Source organism: Herpailurus yagouaroundi, unplaced genomic scaffold (assembly GCF_014898765.1).
Source record: "Herpailurus yagouaroundi ecotype Mexico unplaced genomic scaffold, PumYag 428, whole genome shotgun sequence".
Taxonomy (NCBI): Eukaryota; Metazoa; Chordata; class Mammalia; order Carnivora; family Felidae; genus Herpailurus; species Herpailurus yagouaroundi.
In genome coordinates this window covers 2,466,084-2,476,024 of record NW_024412645.1, presented here as the reverse complement: position 1 = coordinate 2,476,024, position 9,941 = coordinate 2,466,084, and the positions used below count along the sequence as shown (strand labels likewise).

The 9,941-nt window shown below is 52.3% G+C and overlaps 1 protein-coding gene across 5 annotated transcripts in view; it reads right to left on the bottom strand.

Moving 5' to 3' along the window:
- AP1B1 (adaptor related protein complex 1 subunit beta 1) overlaps positions 1-9,512 on the bottom strand; it is an 86,009-nt gene extending 76,497 nt beyond the window's left edge. For 2 of the 5 annotated variants that reach the window (XM_040463864.1, XM_040463865.1), the window contains exon 1: positions 9,320-9,511. In XM_040463864.1, the coding sequence (XP_040319798.1) occupies positions 9,320-9,483 (164 nt within the window). In that variant the 5' untranslated portion in view covers positions 9,484-9,511. Of the gene's footprint in view, positions 1-9,319 lie in introns of all 5 variants that reach the window. The other 3 variants (XM_040463862.1, XM_040463866.1, XM_040463869.1) reach the window with 3 other exon arrangements.
- Between the last annotated feature and the right edge of the window lie 429 nt (positions 9,513-9,941).

Genomic DNA, 9,941 nt, shown 5'->3' with positions numbered 1-9,941 from the left:
TTCCTTTCCCTGTCTACAGGGTCATTGCCAGGACAGGGGGCTCAAGGATGTTTCGGAAAAAGTTATGAATCCAGATTTTTATGTTAAATGACCCAGCTGTCAGATGTTGACAACTGTACCAGTCATTTGCTATATGATCTCAGACCATTCCCTGCTCTTCCTCTGCTTTTCTTGGCATCCCAAGTGCTCATTGGGAAACTACATTTCCCAAGCTCCTCTGCCAACGGACTCTGGTTAGGTTCAGCCAATGGGAGGCATTAAAGAAAGACTGGCAGGTAGGAAGAGGCCAGGGTATTTCCCAGCTCTCTGTGCAGTGCCTGGGTCTCCTCCAAAGCCACTGTGCCCTCCAAAGCCAGCCCATCCTCCATGTGTCCAGGTCACAAGTTTGGGTAACCACGCCCTTACTGCCTCCTATTTGGCTTTTCAAAATTGTCGCTACTGACCCCCATAAAGTGGTCTCTGTTTTTCTGATAACAGCAATTGATTCAAATCCTCTTTTTTCTGCACTTTTTAATCATAGTGTAATATATATAACATAAAATTTACCATTTTAACCATTTCTAAGTGTACAATTCAGTGGCATTAATTACATTCACAATGCTGTGCAACCATGACCATTATTTCCAAACGAATTTTTTTAATACCCTTGGTTGGGGGAGGGGCTGGACCAAGCTGCTCCACAGGCCACATCAGCCTGTGGGCTGACTGCTCGTGACCTTGGCTTTGCAGGTGGCAGATATTCTCTTATGTATTCCCCTGCCTGAGCATCCCAAATCTCACGATATTAATGGGAAAGGACAGATGACCCCAATCCCACACAGGAAACTGGAGCTCAGGCAGGCCATGGCTACTGACCAAGACACCCCATTCCCAGCCCTATGCTCTTACTCCCAGCCAGCTTCCTGTTAGCCCCCTTCCCCTGGTCTTCAAAACTCGAACCTCCACACACAGGTCCCCTGCTGCTCTGCCCCCCAAGACAGTAAACTCCTGCCATGGGCTTCCCCTCAGAGTGTCACCCGGGGAGTAGGATAGGGGTGAGGTCCTTGGGGTCTACATACCCAAGGACACCACTCTCTGGGCACCAAGTAAGAGTAATAATAATACCAACGACAACAATAATAATACAACCTAATGTTTATTCACATTCAATTCCTTCGGCATGTAGAAAGGAAGGGAGAGCTGAGGATCTTGCATCCCCGCTTTCCAGGGGTCAGGTAGAAATTTGGAAAAGCTCAGAACAGAGGCCTTCGTAATTAAAACAAGCCGACTACCAACTTATCGGGGACCTATTACATTCCCCAAGCAGGTGCTTTGTCTCTTAATCCTCATGAGTGTCCTGAGAGAACAGAGGCTCCTTAAGGAGGCAGGCCCATCTGGTTCCACAGCAGGAAGGGGTGGAGCCGGGACTCGGACCCAAGTCTCCTTGTACCCAAAGACCATGGCACCTCCACACCCCTGTGCTCATTCTCGCCTCCCTGCCTTTGCATGAGCTGTTCCCCTATGCTGGGCTACCACCATGAGGGATAGTAAAATGGATGCCAGACTGGGTCGAAGGGGTCCCCCATGGCTTGCTGCAGCCCTTCTGCCATTGCCGGGCAGGGCCCTGGACCAGTGCCCAGGCTCTGCTGCAGCCTGAGTCGAGCGAGGCAGGCCCTCAGCCGACTGCTGAAGAGGCACAATGGCAATGGGGAGAGGGAACTCGGGCAGAGGACAGAGGCTTTTGGGGTCCCCAAATCTCTGACAGGGCATGGTGGGCACTCTGTGTCAAGCCCTGAGCCTCTGTGGGTGACGGGGAATCGCATAGGTGTGGGTTTAAACCTGGCTCTGAATAACACAAACCCAGGTTTGTCTGTGAACACACAGACCTGCTCTGAAGGACATTTGTGAATCATCCTAGTCGCCTCCAGGGGAGGAGCTGGGTGGCTGGGGACAGAAGACAGGGAGGCTTTTCATCATCTACCCTTTGGGCCTCTGGGCTTTTAGCCATTAATAAATCATTTAAAAAGTTTAAACTCTGGTTTGGTAAATCACTGCTGTGTGACCTTGAGCATGTCACTTAACCTCTCTGAGCTTCGATTTCCCCAGCTCTAAAATAGGGTTAATCATAACACTTACTTCATAAGGAAAGAGTAAGGCAGAAGTGAAAGTATTCACACACTGTGCTTAGCATGATGCCCGAGACACAGGAAAAGCTCTTAAGTGGGACTGCTATTATTATTATTAATATTGTTATTACTACTATTGGCCATTTGCCTGTCAGACCTCAAGCAAGGGCTACTACAAAGTTCTCTGACACCTTCCAAAGTCTCTTCCTCGAGACTGAGGCCATCCCAGCAAATGCCGGCTCTGTTACTGTGACTTGGGTAGGTCATGTCACCTTTCTGTGCCTCAGCTTCTCCCTCTATGAAACAGAGATACTAGACTTGCCCACTATTCACAAGATTATTAACAATCAAGACTTACCACATATGGTGGCAGGCACAGGGGGTGCCAAGGTGAGGGCAAGGGGCTCACAGTCTGGTGGGAAGGCACCTAAATTAACAGATGCTTGGGGCACCTGGGTGGGCCAGCTGGTTGAGTGTCCTACTTCGGCTCAGGTCATAATCTCACAGTTTGTGAGTTCAAGCCCCAATTGGGCTCTGCTCTCAGCGCAGAGCCTGCTTCGGATCCTCTGTCTTCCTCTCTTTCTGCCCTTCCCCCCCCCCCCCCCGCTTGTGCTTGCTCTCTCTCAAAAATAAATAAACACTAAAAAAAAAAAAAAAAATTAACAGATGCTTGCGACAAGAGAGATAAGTGGGAGATGGGGGAAAGGGAGCGAAGAGAGGCCAGCAGAGGAGCCTAACCCAGCCAGGGGTGGAAAGGGCACCAAGGAAGCCTTCCTGGAAGAGGTGTTGCCACAGCTGAGCACCGAAGGATGACTAGGAGTTGGTCAGTCAGAGGAGAAAGAGAGTCAGAAAACACACGGCAGGCAGGGGAAGCTGTAAGAACAAGGGCTAGAGGTGTAAGACCCAATGGGTTGTTCCAGAACAAGCAGGAAGGAAATGAAGCCAGGCCCACTGAGGGCAGTGGGAAGATGGGGAGAGGTTTTTGTCACCGACCTCAGAGGACTGTCTGGTTTCAGACACCAGGTCTACAAGTTATCTGCTATGTAACCTTGGCCAAGGTACTTAACTTCTCTGTGCCAAACGAGGCAAACAGTGCTTACCCCATTCTGTTGTCGTGAGGGTAAAAGTGAGTTAATTCACGTAAGGTGCTTAGAACCAGGGGCTGGCACACAGCCCCGTACTGCTCTGTCCTCCACAGGCCCAGGCACGCAGTGGCCTTCAAGGAGACTAAATTATTTGCTGAGTGGATGAACAAATGAGCAAACAGGGTGCCAAGTCCCATGACCCCTCTGCTGACCCCCGGGGGTGGAGTCTGCTCTGGCCTCCCCGCTTTGTGCTCACCACACACACTTTGTGCTGGGATCACACAGATCACCTGGAGGCACACTGATGCTCCTGTCCCCCGCGCCACCTGGGAACCACCTCAGCCACAAAATGCCCATCGCTAGTTCATCCCCCATCCCTGACACTATCTGCAGGGACCTCTACAGAAGAGGCCCAGATTTGGGGAGCTAAGCTGCACTTTGAAGGGGAAGGAGACCCATGTTTATTGTCACCTGCTAGCGGTGTGTCTGGCACAGGGGTCCACCTCCAATAACTCAGGTCTGACTCTTCTGATTTTACAGATGAAGAGAACAAGGTTCAGGAAGGTGAGGACTGGCCGGGGCGGGGGTGGGTGGTGGGGGGGGGGGGGGTGGAGATGAGTCCAGTCCAAGGTTGCAGGCTCCAAAGCTTGGCTTCTCCACCACTCCCATCACCCATCACCCACCCTATCTTAGCTCTCTCCTGTTTGCCTGGCCTGGTGGCTGAGGTCACACAGGAGACCTAGTTTCAAGGTAAAAGGTTCAGGGTCGGGGGAGTTAAAAAGAAATCAGAAGGATGGATGTCAGTGCCGACACTTTCAGGACCATTCACACCGTACAAATGGGGAAACAGACCCAGAGAAATTCCATGAACCACTCTGAGGTACCCAGCCCATTCATGGCAGCGCTGTGGTGGGACCTTGACCTTACTCTCAATACACAACGTGTCTCATTATCCCAGGTGCCTGGCAGGCTGTAGCCTGAGACAACCATGCTGTCTGCAGATGGGAACCAGGAAAAAAGGGGGAAGGAGTTGTCAGCAGGCAGTTTTGGGGGAGAGCACTCTGAGGGAGCTGCAAAGCAGGCAGTGCAGGTCCAGAGTGGAGAGTAGCACCCAGCAAGGGAAAGCACACCCCTCTATCCCTGCCCTCCATCCACCACAGCAACAGGGATGCTGCAGATGCTGCTGCGGCCCTGGCTGAGTCGCCAGCCAGCCTGGTTTACAGCTCTGCAGAGGGAGGGATGTGGGAGGAGACGCTGAGCCAGGCTCAGCTTGCTCTAGCTCAGCTCCAGCCGCAGTGAGAACAAAATGCCCAGAAAGGCCTCCCAGGGGGCGGCCTGGTGACCTTACCCTGCAGCTGGGTGGAAGGAGAGGGGTTCAGTTCCCTGCTTGGCCAGACCTGCATGTCCAGAGAAAAGGGTCTTAGAGGAAGGGGGCAAGAAGGGGGCTTGGGGCTGCACAGAGGAGAAGCTTCTTCAAGCCCCAGGGCTGGGTCTGAAAAGGACAGTACCAGGAAGGGGCATCTAGGCCCTGACCTGGGGGACTTGATCATCTAGGACAGGGACAGGAGAGATGGAGACCTGACACAATTCACCGTGTAACAAGATAGCTGAAATGGGGTGACAAAAGGCACTTGATCATGATATTAATGATAGCAATTAATAATAATGGTTCCCACGTATTAAGTCTGGGCCAGTCACTGTAAGCCTCAGTTCAGCTTCACCCGGGAGACACTATTTTTCCCCTTTTCACAGATGAGATAACTGAGGCCCCGAATGATAACATGACGGCTTGATCAATCCTAGCCTGGGAGACCCTTGCGTGTCCCTCCACCCAGGCTCCTCTGAGGTCCAGGGCTCTGGTTGTTGCCAGCCCTGCTCTATCCTTTGCCCAGTGCCTTAAATGCAATCTGCACTCAGTACTCAAGACGAATGGATGGGTGAAGCCAGTCCCACCTCGGGCAGAGAGAGGGAACATGCAATCTCCCTGCCCTTCTCTGCCTAAGTGGGGATGCATCCAACCTTGTGTCTGTATCTGGCAAAAACTCAGTCTGATCTGAACCTCACAGTGTCTCAAGAGGTGGCCAAAATGTGGAAAATCACCCCATTTCACAGATGAGAAAATTGAGGCTCAGAGAGGTTATGCACCTTGCTTTGGGCCCCTAGCCAGCCGGTGGTGGGTCAGGCTCCTTCCCCTCCTCCTGGAGTCTATCAGCCCTCTCTGAGGGAGGGCTGGACTTGCTACTGGGAATAAACAGTGCCAGTGATAGCTAACATTCAGACAGCACCTACAATGTGCTGGCATGTAGCATCTCATCGGATCTTCCCAACAACCTTTTGGTTTTTTGTGACAGTCTACTGAGATATAATTCACACACCATCCATCCAATTCAGCCACTTAAAGTGTACAAGTCAATGCTTTTTAGTATATTGTCGTGCAACCACCACCACAGTCGATTTTAGGACATTTTCATCCCCACAAAAAGAAACCCAATGCTCCTGAACAATCATCCTTCGATTCCCTCAACCCTCCAGCTAAAGGAAACCATTAACCTACTTTTTTCTTTATACATCTGCCTATTCTGGACATTTCACATAAATGGAGTCATATAATATCCAACAACTTTATGAATGGGTTATCTTATCCCCATTTCCCAGATGGCAGTAACTGAGGCTTAGACAGGTGAAAACCTTACTGAGGGCCTTTATAAACAATTTTTAATGCTTATTTATTTTTGAGAAAGAGAGAGAGAGCTGGGAAGGAGCACAGAGAGAGGGAAACAGAGGGTCCAAAGCAGGCTCTGCACTGTCAACACAGAGCCAGAGCAGGGGCTTGAACTCACCAACTATGGGATCATGACCTGAGCCAAAATCAGATGCTTAACCGACCAAGCCACACAGGTGTCCCACCAAGGGCATTTCATGAAGCAATGATGGGTAGGCTTGAAACTCAGGCTCACCTGACTCAGAGGCCCTGCTCTTCGTCATGAACTCTACCACTCAGTGAATGCTAGAGCTCAAGGACCACCCCGCTCCTCCCCTCCCTTCTACCTGAACCCAAGGCCCCACCCCTAAATTCCTCCATCACACCGGGGGTTCTGCCAGGGACCCCTGTGGTTCTCCCACAACCTCTGCTACCCTCCAGGCCTCAGCGATGCCACCTCCTTTGGGACCTTCTCCCTGACTGCTCACCTTTCTTGGAGCTCCCACTGCCCATGTGCATTTGCCCGTGGAAGACTGGGCAGCCAGGCTCCCTCTCTGTGTGGGAAGGAAACTGAGGCCCTGAGGAGGTGTTTGGGGTGACCTAGTGAGACCAAGTAGAAAGGGGACTGAGGCCAGATCCTCGAGTCCCACACCAATTCTCTCCCCACTGGCCTATTCCAAAGGGGAACCCTTAACCTCCCACCCCCTCACCCCTCCCCTCACCCCACCCCCAAACTGGTGCCATTGAGCCTATGGGAAAGAGGAGGAAACTGACGCTCAGAAAGTCTAGTGACCTGCCCGAGGCTATAGACACGGAACCAGGCTTCACCTCCTGATTCCCCAACTTGCCCCCCCCCCAACATGCTGGGTCAGGAGCAGCAATTTGTGACTCCCATAGCCCCTGGACTTGCCCTTCTATCAGCCCTTATAAAACGGTTCCTTATTTGTTCGTGGTAAGAGGAGGTGGGATTCCTGTCTTTGTGGCTGTATTTCCAGTACAGGCCTAGGCCTGGAACAGGTCTCAAGAAATGTTTGTTGAACAGATGATGGAAGAGAGGAAGGAAGGAATAAGGTTTGAGGGGTGGAGGTGGGGGGTTCAGCCGCCTGCCCAGAGTCACACTATGCCATTTACTAACATCAGTTCTTCTGACTCCTAAATCGAGAACTTCTGGCATTTTGGGGTCCTGCACCTCTTGGACAACCACTCACACAATCCTACACACAGTTCTGAGGGCTCCTGGCCCCCTGTAGCTCACTCACAGGCCAGGAGGAGCATCTCTATACTGCAGGTGGAGAATCCTGTCCTATGTCACACAGCCCTGTCCTGGGGACACAAGATATGAATGCACTTCATAAAAGCCTGAAGCACAGCACGCACGTCAGCTGTGTCATCTTCAACCATGAGCCTGCACCTCGCTGCAGCCCCTGGCACACAATGCAGCAGTCCTGACACCATTCCTCTGCCTCTTCTGTCCTCAGACGGCCTCTGCCCCACCCCGGGGGCTGCTGCCAGCCAGGGACGTGCAGGAATGCCCGTTAGTGCTACTTCAGCCACCATCAGACCTGGCAGCCTACACCAGCAGTATTAGGGGTGGGCCGCTTATATCTCTTATCTGGGTCCCCTGCTGACTTAGCAGGACCCTGCACCTCCTCCCTCACCCCTAACACCACCTTGGTCTCAGGGGGCAGAGGGTGGCAGGGTCCAAAACTCAGGAACTCTCCCAGCCCCAGGATGGCGCAGCAGACAGATGTTTTTTGAGGGTTTTCTAGGCCAGAAGCGGTTGTCTTTTTGCTTATGTTTTCCACCAAATCTCAAATGAAGCTGGTATTATTAGCACCCCATTTTACAGATTCAGAAACTGAGGCATGGAAAGGAGAGGTCGCTTGCTCGAGGTGCTCTGAGGGGAAGTGGGAATGCTAGCACTCAGCCTTGGGTTGGTCTGACCTCAGCAGTGGGCTCTGTACCATTGGAGGAGTAAGCCTCCCCCAGAAGTTACTCCTGATTGGAGGTGTCTGCTCCCCTTCACCCATGTACAGTATCTGTCCTTGGAAGTCTAGCACCGGGACATTCTGAGTGAAGTGGCAGATTTGCATTCATTAGAAATTCTCAGGGGATGCATGTTTTGCTGAACCTCAACTTGTCTCTTCATCTACGGTCATAAAATATTAAAGCCAGAAGGTGCCATTGCAATTAGGATTGTCTAGTCTCTACATCTTATGAAGGGGAAACTGAGGCTCAGCGATGCAGGGGACTTGGCCAAGTCATTCCCAAGTTGCAGATAACTGGGAACAAACCCAGGACTCTAGACATCATGTCAATGCTACCTAAAAGTCAAAGAATGTGAGCTCAGGAAACAATCAATGTCCAGGGTCTTCTGGCCCAAACCTCCCATTTCACAGAAGGGGAAACTGAGGCTCAGAGGAGAGTGGGGTAGGAGCGATATACAGGCAGGCAGAGTGCACCATCAATGAACTCGAAAGTCCCAGTTTTTTTAATAGTGTGACCTGAGACACGTGAGGTGACCTCTCTGAGTCTAATCTGTGAAGTAGAAATAACGAAACTTATAGTGTAGGGTCACTGTCAGCAGTATAAAGGATGCTGGCCCTTAGGCCAGCACCCGACACATACTTAATACTGGCAGGCCCTTGTCATTTTCCCCGTCTGCCATCCTGCCTTCCAGATCAAACATTTCTCAGAACAGTGTAGTGAGTAAGACTGTGGACTGCTGCTCCAGCCACCTGTTAGCTGGGTAACCTTGGACTGGTTACTGTTCTGTGATTCTGGGCCTCAAATATCTCCTCCATTCAACAGGATGGCAAGGACAGTACCTCCCAGGCAGGGTTGTGGCGAGGTCAAGTAGCACATGTGATGGGCTTCGTGTAAAGCCAGGCACGCAATAAGTGCTCAGTAAATCTGAGCTAACACCATTACTTGGTACTTGCATGGCCATGTCTCAGGTCTGTCCCATCCCAGGCTGCAGGGTGTCTGGTCCACCAGGAAGGGGCTAGTCCCCAACCTCTAGGACTCTTCTGTCTCAGGACTGCTAATGCAGCAAGGGAAGGAGATCCCAGGGCTCTGTGCGGCCACACGGGATAGCCTGACCCAGCTCTGATTCCTCGGTGCCTGCCTGGTGACAGGAATTCTGAAAATACTGGACGAAATCCCGTTTTTTGCAGTCACGGAAGTGTCCCGAGCCCCCATTTTACAGGTGCAGAAACTGAGGTCTGAGGAGGGGGAGGGTGCTGCTCACAGATGCACCGACACGTGCCCAGGGCGGGATGCACGGGTGCCCTCGTTTGTGGCACCGTCCCCCAGGGACGAGCCTCTGCAGCAGGAACCCCTCCCAGAGCCCCGCCTCGTCTGTTTGGGGGTGGGCGTCTGGCCCTCCCCGACGCCCCGCGGCGTCCGTAGGGGGGGACATTACTCACAACGAAGGAGACGACGGCAGCCAAGGCCGCCTCCACCTTCCCTTGGTCCCTGGGGATACCTCTGACCCGATGCCGCGGCGACTAAGGCTGCCGGGAAGTCGGGTGCGGGCTGAACGTCGTGTTCCCGGCTTCTCCGAGCCCCGGCCTTGGGAGGAGCGCTCCATAATCTTGCGTGGCCGGAGGGAGCGTTCGGGCGTTTCCGGCGCCGAGGGGCGGGGCTGAACGTGACGCAGACGTCACCGTCGCTGCCTGCAGAGGGCGCTTGTTGCGCGATTAGTTCAAGTCAGATTGTGGGCCAAGCATCCAGGAGGCACAGGAATCAGCTGTAGTCCTAGAACCTCGGTTTCTTGCTCTGGAAAGTGGGTTTGATGACAAGTCTGGTGAGGCCGCAGTGGGACCTGGATAAATTTATGAAAGGAACTAGAAGAAACATTGATAAATATGCAGTTACTTAACCTTCCTCGGTTTGTTCATCTGTAAATGGGGATAATTGTACCTTCCTGCCCTGTGTATATTGTGAGAGTTGCAAACTGTGGGAAAAATGCATATCAAGGGCTTGGCACCTTGTAAGCACCCAGTAAATGGCAATATTTGTGGTAATAGGCAAAGTGTCCTGCCAAGC